This window comes from Neovison vison, chromosome 11 (genome assembly GCF_020171115.1).
Source record: "Neovison vison isolate M4711 chromosome 11, ASM_NN_V1, whole genome shotgun sequence".
NCBI lineage: Eukaryota > Metazoa > Chordata > Mammalia > Carnivora > Mustelidae > Neogale > Neogale vison.
The window spans coordinates 148976141-148992760 of record NC_058101.1 but is presented as its reverse complement, the minus strand read 5'-3'; the positions used below and the strand labels follow the sequence as shown (position 1 = coordinate 148992760).

The 16620-nt window shown below is 37.6% G+C and overlaps 1 protein-coding gene across 2 annotated transcripts in view; it reads left to right on the top strand.

Moving 5' to 3' along the window:
• The first annotated feature begins 4353 nt into the window (after positions 1-4353).
• The window catches only part of SMARCA5 (SWI/SNF related, matrix associated, actin dependent regulator of chromatin, subfamily a, member 5), a 40655-nt gene continuing 28388 nt past the window's right edge, over positions 4354-16620 (top strand). The window contains exons 1-4 of one of the 2 annotated variants that reach the window (XM_044224953.1): positions 4403-4420; positions 4555-4820; positions 8327-8401; positions 13193-13359. In XM_044224953.1, coding sequence (XP_044080888.1) covers positions 4644-4820; positions 8327-8401; positions 13193-13359 — 419 coding nt within the window. In that variant the 5' untranslated portion in view covers positions 4403-4420; positions 4555-4643. Of the gene's footprint in view, positions 4821-8326; positions 8402-13192; positions 13360-16620 lie in introns of both variants that reach the window. The other variant, XM_044224952.1, reaches the window with a different exon arrangement.

The window sequence follows — 16620 nt, the reverse complement described above, 5'->3', positions numbered from 1 at the left end:
CACAAGAGCAGATTTTTTTTTAAGGATTTTATTTATTAATTTGACAGATGGAGAACACAAGTAGGCAGAGAGGCAGGCAGAGAGAGACGGAGAAGCAGGCTCCCCAGAGCAGATATTTTTAATTTTGTGATTCAGTTGGTCAGTTTTTCCTTTCACTGATCATGGTTTGGTTTCAAAGGTCAGGAACTCTATGCTTCATTCTATATCCTTAACATTCTATATCCTTTTCACCTATTTTTTCCCCTAAAAGTTTAATAGTTTTCTGTTTTACATTGGATTTATTATCCATTTTAGGCTGGTCTTTGTACAAATTTTAAAACCTCCTTCAAGGTTTTTTGTTTTTCTTGTTTGTTTTTGTTTTTTGCCTATACATGTTTCTCCAGAACCATTTGTTGAAAAGCCTATTTGCATTGAGTCCACAAATGCATTCCTAATTTATAGAAATACAGTTGATTTTTGAATGTTTATTTTGTATCTTAAACCTTGCATAATTCACTTATTAAGCATCAAGATGTTTTATGTAGATTTCTTGGGATTTTCTATGTAAATAATCACGTTACCTGTAAATAGGGACAGTTTTATTTTTCCTTTCCAGCTCCATATTGAATATCAGTGATGTGAGAATTCTTGCCTATTTCTGATCTTAGAGGGAAAACATTGTTTCGTTAAGTGTAATGTTAGCTGTAGTACTGTCAATGTTCTTTACCAAGTAAGTGGTTGTTCTTGGTAGATTGACATTTCTTGGTAAATTGACATGCTCTCTTTTTAATTTTCTTTACTCTGAAGTCTACTTCCCCTGATAATGACAAAGCCACCCCTGCTTTCTTTTGAATTATGTTCAAGGCATTTATTTTTCCATCTTCTTACTTTCAATCTCTTAAGCAAAGGAACCCCAAATTTCTTCACCATAGTTTTGGCCATAACTAAATCTTTTGAAAGTATTCCAGGAGTGGTGGTAGTTAAAATTTAAATTTGGATTATAATGTTTGGTTTCCTAGGAGTATTTTACCTAGAACCAATTCAATAAAGAAGAAAATGTTTTTCAGGACTGGGAAGGAAAGGCACAGAGAATTTGAATTTTTGACTTGTATATATTAAAGAAAAGGCAACTTTAAATGATTACATAAAAACCCGTATAAACACCCAATAGATACAAAGTCACGTGCTGATCTGAGTTGGTGACCAAATATAAGGGGGAATATTTTTAAGCCTCTTTTTTATTAAGAGTTTGGTTAATGATTTTGTTTACTTGCAATGCTCTTATATGGCAAATGACTCACGTCATTTGCTAGGAGAATTTTGAAAATGATGCATACAAGATGTGATCACTGGTATCTACTGTTGGAAATCTCCATTCACAGATACTCACGAACTCTATACTCTTGTATTATTGTCATGCAGTTACAGACTATTTTCCTAGGCTTTCACAAAATAAAATAAATATGTGATGAAGAGAGACTCCGTATTCCTCCTATGTTCTTGATAAACTTAATTAACTCCCTTCTCTGATCATTACAGGCCAAAATGCTATGAGTTCTTGCTCTTGGGCATCTTTTGTCCTCTGGCAACCTCTGGCAAAGTCTGTTCTGTCTACTCTCTAGCACAGCATATGCTGTTCTGGCACACTACACCTAACAGGAGATTTTAAGTGTAAACAATACGTATTTGCATATTTGAGATAGAATACTAATATGTTTTTACTTTGTAACGTTCTGTTTCTGGGAACATGGTTAATGCAGGAATTTTTTTCCAGCATTTTCTTGACATGATTCTCCTTACTTTCCTCCTTATTAAAACAACAACAACAACAACATTAGATTATCCTTCCTCCAACTGGACTGATTATCCTTCCTCCAACTGGTTTATGATTCTTTAGGATTAGAATACCTAATACTTGAACCCAGAGCTCACTCCATGTCAGACACTATACTAAACACACTACATGCATTATCTCCTTGATTTTTTTGATGTCATTGTAAGAATATTAGCCCAAAATAAAATTGAGATAATAAAAAGACAAGAAAATGGATTTCAAAGAAGTTCTTGAGCCTGCCCTGGAATCTATGTTTGCCTGAATCTCGTGTTACTTTCCTACCACTACACTAATCCTAATTATACTATCAATTCCAGAACTAGTTATTATTATAACCTATTAGTCTTTGAAGAAAAATAGGTCTTTGTGATCTGGCCACCACGTAAGTATTTATATGCCTAACTTAGCTACTATCCCTATAGTTCAGTTGCCAGGCACCCTGTGTTTTCTGTAGTTTCTCCTCTTTCTCTCTGTTTCTAGACCCTGCTCAAAATTTTTCTATCCTTAATGTCAATGAGAGGATTCAAACATTCTGTCTTCTTTTCCTAATTTCTTCTAATTATCTTCCCTCTACAATTTTTAAGATTCTCATACAGGTTTCATATGCTCATATGAGAAACTCACAGTATAAATGCACATGTTAAGACAATTGCTATTTTAAAGACAATTTTATTTCTTGCTTCTTTTGTTATTTATTGCTCTCCTTAAACAGTTCTCAGACTTAAGACCTTTCCATTTATATACTTATATATATATTTAGGGTTTCCAAACCAGGACCCATCACTATAAAGTGGTGAATTATTCTGAATATTAAATAAATGTTATATTTTATTTAGCAATGCCAATATTAAATAAATTTTTATCAAATAACTATTGGAGTGTCTATATGTCAGACACCACTCTAGACACTACCTTTTACCCTTCCACCCAAACATTTTTTAGGTAAAAGAATATTTTTTATTATTAAAAATAAGTTTTATCATATAATAATATACAAATTCATTTTAGAAAAATTAAAAATACAAACAAAAAGAATTAGGAAACAAACACTAGCAAGAGTTTCAATATTTTTATGAATCCTTCCAATTTTTTTCTTAAGATTTCTGAGATTTTATTTATTTATTTGACAGAGAGATAGAGAGCACAAGCACGCAGAGCGACAGGCAAAGAAAGAGGAATCCGGGACTTGATCCCAGGATTGAGAAGAAGGCAGTTGCTTAACCGACCGAGCTACCCAGACACCCCAATACCATTCCAAATTTTATGTATATTTTTGAACTGTTACATTTTTTTCAATTAACACTATGTAATAAACATTCTTCTACATTAATGGTTGTTAAAGGGTTAATAAGAGTTCATTTTGTGGCTGTATAATAATTTTAAAATCACAGTTCAATGTTGGCTTCAGCCCATTGGTAGCTTTTTGAGTTACATGTGAAGACTATGTTGAATGTCATTGCAGGTAATTAACCAGTTAGCTCAAACCTTAGCTCTTGAAAAGTGTGTCTCCTTTATTGAATAAACATTGATAGAATACCTGACATTGGATACAAAGATGAGTAAGAGCTTGTGCAGTGCAGATAACAATATTGTACTGTACAATACTGTAATATTCAGATTTGTTATCAAATAGAAAACAATATGCTTAAATTATACAGTTAAACGGATGCGCGTGACCCTTAGGCTGCGTTGAAGAAAGCCCAAGGCAATGTACAAGACAGTGATTGCTTGCCACATATCTTACGGAGAAAAGTACTTTTTATTTAATATTTGGTGGTTGAGGAAAGATACAGCCCACCGTGTCTCTTCCTTGATTACTCATGTTTCTCACTCCCATGGCCGGGGGCAGTTTGCTTACTTTTTAGTGTATAAATCTGAAAGAAATACAGTCTAGCTTTGTGTCGAAGTAGAAAAATTTAGAAACGACTAATACAGCTAACATGGGAAGACGAAAGAAAAAAAAATCACACTAACGGAAACTTGTCCTGAGACGACCAAAAAAAGACGTCACTTGGGCTAACCACAACGTCAAAGCTTAATGGCATCACCCCTGTAAGCGGAGGAGGTAAAGTGTTAAGGTCAGCATAGGCCTCCATATTTCAGTAGACGGCGCAAAACATGGGCGAGTTTCCAGGTGGTGCCACCGACACCCTCCGGGCCCAGAAGACAGGACCAACAACCACAGCCGTTAGGAACCGCGGTCGCGTCACGCGTAAGAGCGGACGCGCAAACCTACGTCCTCAAGCACTCCCCGCAGGCCCCGCCCACTCCTCGCCCCAGAGCTCGCTGGGGGCCCGGGGGGCGTGGCCAAGGGCGAGGCGAGGAGAACGCGCAAGCGCACCAGAACCCAGTCAATTAGCCAACTATTAATCTCGCGAGGGTTGAAAGTCGGTGGCGTAGGTGGTTGTCCTGGATGCTGGCGAGATAGGTGATTTCTCCCAGAGGAAGAAAAGGAGGCGGCGAAGCTGGTTCCCGGCGTCGGTCTCTCTTTCGCTTTCCTTTCCCCTAACTCCAACTCTCCGCCCTCCCGCAAATCAACCCGCCTTCCCTGACCTCAGTGACCCAGGTGGCCCCGCCCACTCTCGTAGACGTGATTCCCGCCGTGAGGTAAGCGCCGCTCGAATCCCGAGGCCAGCGGAAGAGGAGGCGGACGAAAGGGGAGGCTGCTGGGCCCGGCTTAGGCTCGTAGCGGAGCCGCAGCGCAGGGGGGCATTCGGGTGGTCCTCTCGCTCCTCCGTCAGCTCGTGGCGACGTAACTACCGAGGCCTAGGCCTCTTCATCTCTGCCGAGCCGGGCCTCAGGCAGCAGCGGGTGACGCAGACGGAACATCATGTCGTCCGCGGCCGAGCCTCCGCCACCCCCGCCTCCCGAGAGCGCGCCTTCCAAGCCCGCAGCCTCGGCCGCCAGCAGCGTGAGCAACAGCAGCAACAAAGGCGGCCCGGAGGGCGTCGCGGCCCAGGCGGCTTCCTCTGCGGCTGGCTCCGGCCCCGCGGACTCCGAGATGGAGGTGAGGGTGGCTTATGGCGCGGGCAGAGGGCGCAGTGGGGAGGAGGAGCTGGTTCCGTCGCCGGGATTTTAGTGCTCAGACGCGGAGCCGCACTCTACCCCTCCAGCATCCAAACTCGGCCTCAGACCCTTAGGATCCGGAATGATTCACTCTTGCGCCCTTGTGCTTATCCCTACCCACGCCGACTCCCATGGATTTCTGGCACTTCACATTTACATTATTTGTCTCTTCGGCGAATCTTGCCAAATCTTCCAGCGCTATTATTAAACAGATGTTACTGATTACTGAGGCCGAGCGGGACCGGCCCGGTTGTGTGTGTGTGTGTGTCTGGTAGACTCCCATAATTCCCTCACCCGTCTCTGATTCTAGCTTTTAGTTTCCACTAAACTTGCGGGAAGGGAGAAGGAGATGCCCCTTAGTAGGGAGGGAAGGATGCGCGGGGTGAGGAGGGTGTTTAAAAGCTGCGCGTCAGAGGACTCAGGCCTCTTTTTCTTCATCCAGGTCCTTGCGGGGGCGGTATCTGTTCTGGGCAGAAACAATGGCTAGAGCTGGATGGCCGAATGCGCAGTGGGGATAAGCGGGGCGCAGCTGCTCCTGTGAAGGGAGAGGAGGCTCCTCCCAGGCACTGTTCCTTAGGGAGGAAAGCGACCAACGCAGCAGCGGCTGTCTTGTCTTGGGCCCCCATCTAATTTGGGTAGGGGGATGGATGAGTGTGAATAGATGAATTAGTGAGTCTGGGGCGGTTGACTTTCAGTCTGGCGCAATTCCTCTTTTTGGGCCTTGGCCTTTTTTTTTTTGAAAATTGGTACTGCTCGCTTGCCGAGCCTGCCTTCAAGGGCTGGGGTTGGCCAGAGGATGGTGACAGTGATGCGGGGGTGGAAAGTTTGGGGAGCTGCCAGGCGGGTCTCTTGGGTGTGCTCCAAGACTTTGCGAGGTCTGGGAACAAAGTGATTGCTTGCTCCTTCCAAATTTTATTCTTGGCCTTCGATCTGTTTTGAGATATTTTATAGTCGCAGCCCAAAGACTTCTGGGATTTTTTCCATCCTTAGCTAGAAGGGATGAAGGTAATACTGCTCTAAAAAAGGATCCTTGATGCAGAATTAACACAATAAGTAAATGGAAGTGCAGTTTAACATTGAAGCGTTTGTCGCACCAAAGTTTTACTTGGGCACCAGAGGTCTAACCTAGCGTGACCTAACATTATGCTAATAGTTTATAAGAGAATTTTTTGGTGATGGTAGGTTTTAGTGCAATAGGACATTGGTATTCTGTACTGTTACACTTAGCAGTACTGATTTTTGTTTCACATTCTTCTCTAGTGTTGCCTGTTTTTCTTAAGGTTTTAAATGGTTCTTTTGGATTACCAGGGCTGTTTAACTTAGATTCCTGCTCCCTGGTTAAAGGGGGTTTGAAAATCTTTGGCACTGAAAGCAGTTGTGCGTAAATGGACAATTCTCTGCGCAATGCCGTCCATAGTTTTTATCAGTTTCTTAAAAGGGTCTGTCATTCAAATTTTGGAATAATAACCACTGTCTCAGTAGAGATGTTATTTAAATATCAAAGAGTAAAGCCTAAGCTGGCTTTCAGTTGCTATTTTTAAATATAAGTGGAATTAAAGTTTAAGTATGGATGTTGATGTAATAACCAGTACCAAATGAAGTCCAGGCCATATTTATTTGCCAGATGAAGAAATTGAGTCTTTTGGTGAGTAGAATCTGTGATAGGACCCAGGTCTGTTTCTGAAACTGACCCATTTCCCACATTTCTACCGTGTCATATACTTAGGAGAAGGATGTTTGACAGTTTTATTTCTTGAAGAATGACTTAGTTATATACCTTTTTGGTATAGGAACATGAGTAATTTCATCTTTTATCCGTTTCTTCACTGACCAGTTTTAGTTTCGATTGTTTTTTCTTCATGTTATAGTTGATCTAAAAATTTTTTTAAGGTAAATGTACATTTAGTCTTTTTTTATAACTGAATTGGGAAATCATTGAGGTTCACTGATAAATACTAGGTTTAAGAGTGTATATGTAATATATCTGGCAATCTTAAATGCGTTTTTCTTGTTTGAAAGTTGACTTTGAGTTAGATATTTTGAAAATTAGAAAATAAATGAAAGCTTGCATTCACAAATTGTTTTTGACAGGACAGACCTTCCCAGAGGTATTAGTTAGTTTTCCTATTTGTTCAGCTAAATTTTCATTTTCTTGTTTGAAAGTAGAATTTAAGTTGGGTATTTTGAAAATCAGAAAATAAATGAAAGCTGCTTTCACAAATTGTTTCTGACAGGGCGGACCGTCCCAGAGATACTAGCTAGCTTTCCTATGTGTTTGGTTAAATTTTCATTTTTGCTTGGTACTGATTAGGGAGTAATTTCATTTTTTGTTTATTACGATTTTTTTAGCAACGTGGATGGAACCTGAATTTTTGTCTTTCACTGTTGATTAGACTAATAGGTGACTATGTGCCAACAGAGTAGACAGGCACACTGTATACCAGATAATCATAGGACCTCTGTCCTGGAGTCCAAATCCTTTTTTTTTTTTAAACTATGAAAGAAATAATGACTACTGTTGTTTATTATGGCATATTTTGACCTTTTATGATATCTGGTACCATTTTGTGAAGTAGGCTAGTAGGTGGCTTTTTCATTTTTATTTGTGAATGCCAGAGATTTGCAATGAGCTTGAAGGTGACACAGGTGCCTAAAGATCTTAGCAATGAAGTTAGATTAGAATTTAGGTAATTTGACCTCTCAGTTCTGGTACTGTACCAACTCCAGTCCCCCAATTTTTAAATCACAGATAACTTTATAATAGTACATATTGCCCAAGCACGGATTTGTACATTGTTAATGAAAATTATAATTTTACCAACTGTTCTTTAGTTGTTTTTTTGACAGATGAGTAGAAATTAGTGGAGTAGTTGTTGCTGTTTTTGTTTGTGACATTTTGAATGTCAGAATGAATAAATTTTTGCAAGAAAGGGTATTTGTTACTAATTTGTAGTTAAGAAATACTAGATTTAGGATGCATGATAAATTTTTTGTATTGTTCCAGAAGATGGAAATCAGGGTCACTAATATGGTAATTTCTAGGTGTATATTTATGTAGAAGCACAGCAGATACTGAAGTTTTATGATTAAAAGGAAACATGATTTCTTCACATTATATACTGTTTAATTTGGTTTCATAATATTTATTGAATAGAAAAAGAAACAGATTTGTTGAAAGTTATTCTATTCTAGGATGATGTAGATAATAGTCTTGTGTTTTATTCTTGGCCAAAGCCATGCAGTTTATATATTTGGGTTAAATAGGTCGTTATTGTGGCATTTTAGTTTTATCAGAATACTCTGTCAGATTAGATTACAGCCATTTAAGTATCTAGCAAGTTTGGGATAGAAATATATTACTTAGAATGTGGTTTGAGCAGAAACTAGTTTAATAATGGTGTGTTAACTATTTTTGAAGAACAATCCATGATTTTTCCCTCCTACCAGGAAGTATTTGATGACGCATCTCCTGGAAAGCAAAAAGAAATTCAAGAACCAGATCCTACCTATGAAGAAAAAATGGTATGCTCTAGGTATATAAATAGAGTTTGTAATAACTTTTATTTAGGTGATTGAATGGACCAAACTTTTGCATTTTGTTTTTATAGTTGAGTCACAGATATCCAATGGAAATATGTGTAACATGGGATACTATAATTTTTGTTACTTGCCTGTGTAAAGCAAATGGAGAAATATTACATGAACATACCTAATAGTATTATATAAATGTATGAGATATGTTCCTCCTCTCTATTTTAAGATTTAGTGTCAGGGAGTGAGGAGAGTAAGACCACAGAGGTAGTTATTCAAGTTGTATTCTGCCTCTGTCCTTCTATTCCACTGGGTACAAAGATGGTAATATATGCTCCTTGCCCTCAGCTTTTGTACAGTATGGGTGAGTTCTTTTCGAAAAAAGCACATGATCGTGTTATATTATACTTAAATCCTCAAAGACCCAGCTCACATTTCATACCTTAGGAAACTTTTTTTTAGCATGACTTAACCATAACCTACAAAGAGCTTTAAACTTAAATTTAAACTTAAATTCAGATTCAGTAATCATAATGGCTAGTAGCAAATGCTTTCTATGTACTAGGCCCTTTTGTGAGTGCTTTATGTGCATTAAACTAATTTAATTTTACTGAAATCTTAAAAAGTTAGAATAATATGTTAAATAATAATATCACTATGCAATATAACTGGTGTGCTCTTTAAGAGTAAAAAGTGTCTTTATGTATCTTTATCTAGATCAATATCTGATATGTAATATATTTTATCCAGTATTTTTTGAAACTTGCTTTCTCTTCAACCTTTGATCTTCTCTTCAAGATCAGTAGATATTTTTGAATCTCTTACATAGTTTCAAAATCCTAAAAATATATGCATTTTTGAACATATGATATGTATATGCATACGTAATGTGCCTGATAAACATAGTAATATATAAAATATAAATGTCACTATTTTTATTTTTTATTTTAATTCCAGTGTAATTTCTGTATAGTGTTATATTAGCTTCAGGTGTACAATACAGTTACTCACTAATTCTGTACATTACTTAGTTCTTATCACTTATTTCACTCCCTCTGGTAACCACCAGTTCTGTATATTTAAGAGTCTGTTTTTTTCTCTTGTTTTGTTTCTTAAATTCACATACAAATGAAATCATAGGGTATTTGTCTTTCTCTGACGGATTTATTTCACTTAGCATTACACTTTCTAGGTCCCATCCATGTTGTAAATGGCAAGATTTCATTAAATGACATTATATAGGATTTCTGTTATATTTTATATATGTGTGTATCTGTAATTGTCCTATATCTTTTGTTTGCTCTCAGACTTACTTAAGAAAAAAGATATATTTGCCAGCTCCACTTTCCCATCATTTCCTCATACCCTTCACAATTTATGTTCTGTTGTTAACTGTATTAGTGGATCTAATTTCCAATTTATAGCTTAATTTTACTTTCATTCTTCATCTCACTTGTGTCTAATATTGTCGACGACTCCTCAGAATTTTCACTTTCCTTGAAAGATCTTTTTTTCCTTGATGATGGTACCTTATTTACTTGACTATTCTTTTGTTCTCCTTCATCATATCCTAAACATTTCTTCTCAGACAGTTCAATCCTTGTCATTGCTTTGTTTTTCCTTTTTTTTAAAAGAATTTATTTATTTTTAAAAAGATTTTATTTATTTATTTGACACAGAGAGAGATCACAAGTAGGCAGAGAGAGAGAGGGAAGCAGGCTCCCCACTGAGCAGAGAGCCCAGATGTGGGGCTTGATCCCAGGACACTGAGATCGTGACCTGAGCTGAAGGCAGAGGCTTAACCCACTGAGCCACCCAGGCGCCCCTTTAAGATTTTATTTTTAAGTATCATGGGGCTCAGATTCAACCCCAAGATCAAGAGTCACACGCTCCACTGGCTGAACCAGCCAGGTGACTCTGTGATTGGTTTTCTTTAAACTGAAGCCTTCTCAGTATTTATTCTCTAGCCCAGATGTTTCCAGCTATTCTATTATTAACATTTGTTTGTTGGACAGTTAAGTCCTTTGGGTATTTCTTAGGAATATCCAAAATTGAATTTATTTTCTCTGTTTCACATATGTACTTAGTGTTATCTCAGTCAATGTTAATATATACCCAAGCTGTCCATGATGGCACTTCATAATATTAGTAGTCTTGCAAGTTCAACCTCATGAATACTTCCTTCCCCCCACTGCCCCCCCCCACTGCCCTATTCAGTATTCTTTAATTGCATGGGTTATTTTGTTGGCTTCTATATTTGTTTCCTTTTTAATGATCTGGCCTCTTCCAAATCTCTTCATATATCTCTTCCAAGTTTTTCAGTTTCCTGGTTATGATCTTTTCACTTTTTCACCAGTCATGATCTTGATTTCTTTTAAGCAAGTTCCCTTATCATCTGCTAGTTTCAAACCATAGGTAAGTCTCAGTATCCACTCTTCATTCTTAAACCAAGGATGCTGAGTACTACTTGAGAAAACTAAATAATAGTGCTGATCGGTACCAGAATAAATTTATGGTTTTTATACTCTTATGCTTTCAGTATTTATTTTGCAACAATCCATTTAGCTATCTAAAACGTTACTGCTCTGGATAAACTTGTTATTCCATTTCTACCACCCTTATTTTCAGGCTTCTTCCACAACTAATTATAGGCCTATCTTCAGTTTATTTCTTATTTCCGAATATGTATGGCCTATACCTGGTCTGTGTCATTTTCTCTTGTCTCAGAGAAGGAAGCTGGTTTTAAGCTATTGATTTTAATCTTTCATTTGATTTTATGACTTATGTCAGGTTCGTAATCTTATTCCGTTGTTTTTACTTTCAAGGATCTGTTAGTTTTCTCCTTTCTCTTTAAGATCTCACATCATTTTTATTTTAATATTCTTATTCTAAACCAGGTCTTTGCCTGTTTTTCCTTCAACCTTTGCTACAATTCTGCTGAAAGCTTATTCTTTAAATGTTCGGAACTCCTTGGTTCTTTGCAACTAGTTTATAATCCCACTACCACTTGGATGAACCATTGATGAGAATTTTGAAATCATTGACAATTGTGTAGAACTGTGGTGAAATTATACTTAATTCCTTAAGGCAGTAGTTCAAAACTTGATCATGTAGAAGGTCTTGGATATTTTGTTCTGATGGGTCATGAAGCGCAGTTTGAAAATCCTAGAACATCAAGAGCCATTAAAGGTTTTTGAAAATTAGAGACATGTGATAAGATCTAACAATAGGGGCAGGGGGGGCACCCCTTCTCTGTTGAAACATCATGTCTTGGGATTTTCTTGGTCATCTCTATTAAAATTTTAGTGCCATTCCAGTTCCTTTTACCCTGCTTTATCTTCTGAGCATTTATTATCTTTGACACAATCTCAAATAATTCCTAAGGTTTATTTTTGATATTGGACTATAATAGAAAAAATGTGCCTTTCTGGTAGGTACAAAAAAGTAGTTGTTGAATTACAACAGCTATTTAAGAAGATATTTATTGAAACTTTTGAAAGAAGTGAAGAATACTTAGTGACTTTTGATACTGCAGAATAGGTTTTGCCTTTAAAAAAAAACCTAGCTCTGGAAAAAAAAAATATCTAGCTCTGACCTTTCTGAGTTAATTTCTAGAGCTTACTTATTTTGATTCCAAACATAATTATAATAATTGAATAGACTTTTTCAGCCCCAATATTTTATAGTTGTATGTTCTTGGCTTTTTTATTATATGTGCATTAAGAAACGAAATACTGCAAAATACACATAGGTAATCTTAGTACTTTAAAAAAGTTTGTAATTTTCAAAAACAAAAAAAACCTGAAGCATGTCTTGAGGAAATTATCATGGAGAAGCATGCTGATTTCAAGGATCTTAAGTTTTTTTTTGATTCATATTCCATTCTTTTAGTTTGATAATAGGAAACATTTCAAAGTGGCAGATGTTAGACTTGAAAGGAAGGAATAGTATTAACTGTATTGGGTTAATGAATATTTCATGAACTTAATAGATTTTTTAAAAGATTTTATTATTAGAGAAAGCATGAGGGGAGGGAGAGGTAGAAGCAGACTCTGATGTGGGGCTCAGTCCCAGGATCATGACCCTAGCCGAAGGCAGTTGCTTAACCAACTGAGCCACCCAGGTGCCCCCCACCCGACCCTTTTTTTTTTTTTTAAGTAATCCCAGTGCCTGATGTGGATCTTGAACTCCTCAGCTTTGAGATTGAGAGTCATGTGCTGTACCACTGAGCCATCCAGGTACCCCTTAATAAATGTTTTTTAACTTACTACCTTTTTAATATTTGGCACAGCTGAACTGATAAATGATCAGTGCAATTTCCCCATTTCTGAATAACTTCACTTGTATTGAACAATGTCTTAATTTTTTGATATTTTATGGCCCACTATATTGATGTATAATTGACATATGACAGTTTCAACTTTAAATCAGTGAGTTTTGGCAGATTCATGCCGTCAGCCACCTTATAGTCATGACGTAGGACAGTTCTGTTATTCCCTAAAAAGTTTGCTCTTGTTTTTATCCCATTGACACTTCAGATCTGCTTTCTATCACTAGCTATAATTTTGTGTAAGTGGAATCATAGTATGTAGTCTTTCTTTGGCTTCTTTAACTTAGTATGATGCTGTGTTGTTGTTTTTGTATAATGCTATTGCAACTCAACTGTGTTGTTGCATGTCTCAGTAATTTGTTCCTTTTTATTGCTGAGAGGCATGTTGAAACTTTGATTTCTGAAGTTATATTAATCTTCTGATAAAACATGTCTTAAAACTTTTTTTGCAGCAAACTGACCGAGCAAATAGATTTGAATATTTATTAAAGCAGACAGAGCTGTTTGCACATTTCATCCAGCCTGCTGCTCAGAAGACTCCAACCTCACCTTTGAAGATGAAACCAGGGCGCCCACGAATAAAAAAGGATGAAAAACAAAACTTGTTATCGGTTGGCGAGTGAGTAATAGTTTATATTTCATAGTTGAAATATTTATTTTTGATAAACTTCATTAAAGGCATAAAATCAGTTCATTAAAAAAATCGTTTTAGGGGCGCCTGGGTGGCTCAGTGGGTTAAAGCCTCTGCCTTCAGCTCAGGTCATGATCCTAAGATCTTGGATTGAGCCCCGATTCAGGCTCTCTGCTCAGCAGGGAGCCTGCTTCCCTTTTCTCTCTGCCTGCTTCTCTGCCTACTTGTGACCTCTGTCCGTCAAATAAATAAATAAAATCTTTAAAAAAAAATCGTTTTAGGGGTGTTACTTATTTGGCCCCAGTTAGCTTAACAGGATGTAGCCATACGTGTATAAATAAGAATAATGTGTAATGCTTTAGCTTTATGGCATTATCCTGTTTATGGAATTCAGGTGTTATCTATTCCTTGGAGAGGGAACAAATGTAGAGGTGAAGCAGCCTATTTAAAATCACACAGAAGTAATCAGAATAATCCAAGCTTGACTTTAGGTCTGATTTGGGGTATTCTGTAGGCATAAACCACACATACAGGCATCAAGGGGATTGCTTTTATCTGAAGTCTGCTTGGGTATGGATTGTTGTAATGATTTATGCCATGGCATTTTGTTTAAAATTTTTTTAAAAGATTTTGTTTCTTTGACACAGAGAGACACAGTGAGGGAAGGAACACAAGGAGGGGGAGTGGGAGAAGGAGAAGCAGGCTTCCAGCTGAGCAGGGAGTTCGAAGTGGGGTGTGATCCCCGGACCCTGGGATCATGACCTGAGCTGAAGGCAGCTGCTTAACAACTGAGGCACCCAGGCGTCCCTAAAATTTTTATTACTTAATTGACCTTCTGCAAATTGAAGTGTCAAGTTGTATGCTGCCCTTAGGTGATTGTTTAAAACATGTAAAATAACGTTTACATGTTCAGTTTATAAATAATTTCTTGGAATTTTTGTGCCTGTTGGGTAATTAAGATGTTTAGTTATAACTGAAAGATTTGATATTAATAGCTGTAGGGTAATTTCAATTCCCTGGAATGACCATGTAATTCCCAAAGCGAAAAATGGAAAATAATCAGTAATTAAATCCACTAGATTATCTAAAAGAGGTTATTACAAACTGCTCTCAGGAGCGTTAAATTTACTAGACAGTTTATGGAAACACAGAAGCACGAGCTGTACCTTGAAGGGATTTTCATCAGAAAGCATGAGCATACCTTTATCTTTTTTTTTTTTAAGATTTTATTTACTTGTTAGAGCACAAATGGGGATCATCAGGCAGAGAGAGAAGCAGACTCTCTGCTGAGCATGGAGCCCCATGTGGACTCTGTCGCAGGACCCTGGGATCCTGACCGGAGCTGAAGGCAGACACTTAACTGACTGAGCTACTCAGGCGTCCCATAATACCTTAATCTTATATGGGGTATTCCACTCATATATTTTATGCCTTATCCATTGTGTATAACCAGAGTGCTTTTGTTTTAATACTTAAGAGAATTCCTAAAAGGGACATTTGCACTTCAGATTTAAATAGTTCAGACTATTTAAATAGTTCAGACTTGAGAAGTTTGGCGCTATTTATTTGTATTTTTATTTTTTACTTAAAAATTTAAAAAATTTTTTTGAGAGAGAGTGGAAGCAGAGGGAAGGAGAGAGAGAGAGAATCTTAGTCAGGTTCCAAGCCCAGTAGGGAGCTGGATGCAAGGTTTTATCTCAAGACCCCGAGATCATGGCCTGAACCAAAATTGAGTCAGCTGAGCCACCAGGCACCCCTTGCAGCTATTTAAATGGCATTTGGTTTCCTGTTCCAGAAATGCCAAGTACTGTAGTGGGTATTTTTATGATACAGGTGGTTAATAGGATTCCATGAGGAGAAACAGCTTTAAGATTATGTAAGATAAAGGTATTCTGTAGTAAATAGATAATAAATTGTTCAGCTTGTTCTTACTGGTATTACTGGGGGAAAAGGAGTCTTGGGTAACAGATTTTTTTCTCTATCCTTGAAGCCATCTGAAGTGGAAAGTTAGCTTATGCAGAGTAATTAGGGTGATGGTATGGTCCTTAAGTATAAGAACTATATGTTTTTCTGTTCCTTCGATCATTCATTGAACTCTCAATTTGAAACAATAAGCTCACTCCAGCCTTTATCTTCAGTTTTATAACCATAATAATACCATCTTGATAATAGATTGTGAGATTTTATTTTTAAAAAAAGTTAAAGTTCTTTCCTAGTTTGGGGAAAATAAATTAGAATTGAGGGTCATCTTTATACTAAGTTTCATATGGTTAGAATGTAGAGAAGTATGAGAAATAACATACTAAGACATTCTAATTTGAAGCATATAAAAGAAGCAATAGGGGCGCCTGGGTGGCTCAGTGGGTTAGGCCGCTGCCTTCGGCTCAGGTCATGATCTCAGAGTCCTGGGATTGAGCCCCGCGTTGGGCTCTCTGCTCAGCAGGGAGCCTGCTCCCTCCTCTCTCTCTGCCTGCCTCTGCCTGCTTGTGATCTCCATCTGTCAAATAAATAAATAAAATCTTAAAAAAAGAAAAAAAAAGGGCGCCTGGGTGGCTCAGTGGGTTAAGCCACTGCCTTCGGCTCAGGTCATGATCTCAGGGTCCTGGGATCGAGTCCCGCATCGGGCTCTCTGCTCAGCAGGGAGCCTGCTTTCCTCTCTCTCTGCCTGCCTCTCCATCTACTTGTGATTTCTCTCTGTCAAATAAATAAATAAAATCTCTAAAAAAAAAAAAAAGCAAAAATATTCTTGCATTTATTTACTGTCTTGGTCTGAGTTTCTGAAGATTGCTTTTTTTTTTTTTTTTTAAAGATTTTATTTATTTATTTGACAGACAGAGATCACAAGTAGGCAGAGAGGCAGGCAGAGAGAGGAGGAGGAAGCAGGCTCCCTGCTGAGCAGAGAGCCCGATGTGGGGCTCTATCCCAGGACCCTGGGATCATGACCTGAGCTGAAAGCAGAGGCTTTAACCCACTGAGCCACCCAGACGCCCCTGAAGATTGCTTTTTTTGAGAAGACTGATTATCCTCTTCCATCAAGCATGTAGTTTTGGTAGAAATCAAGCTATAAATTAAATGTAGTCTTTTCTAATTTAAATGAAAATATTTGTTGAAAGTAATGAAGATACAAAATTGGAAGCTTCAGAATTAAGAGAATAAGTACTTTTTACTAACCTTAGCCTGTTAGAGATTAAGAAATTTGGCAATATTAGAACTGCAGAAAATTAGTTTTTTTTTTTTTTTTTTTTAAGA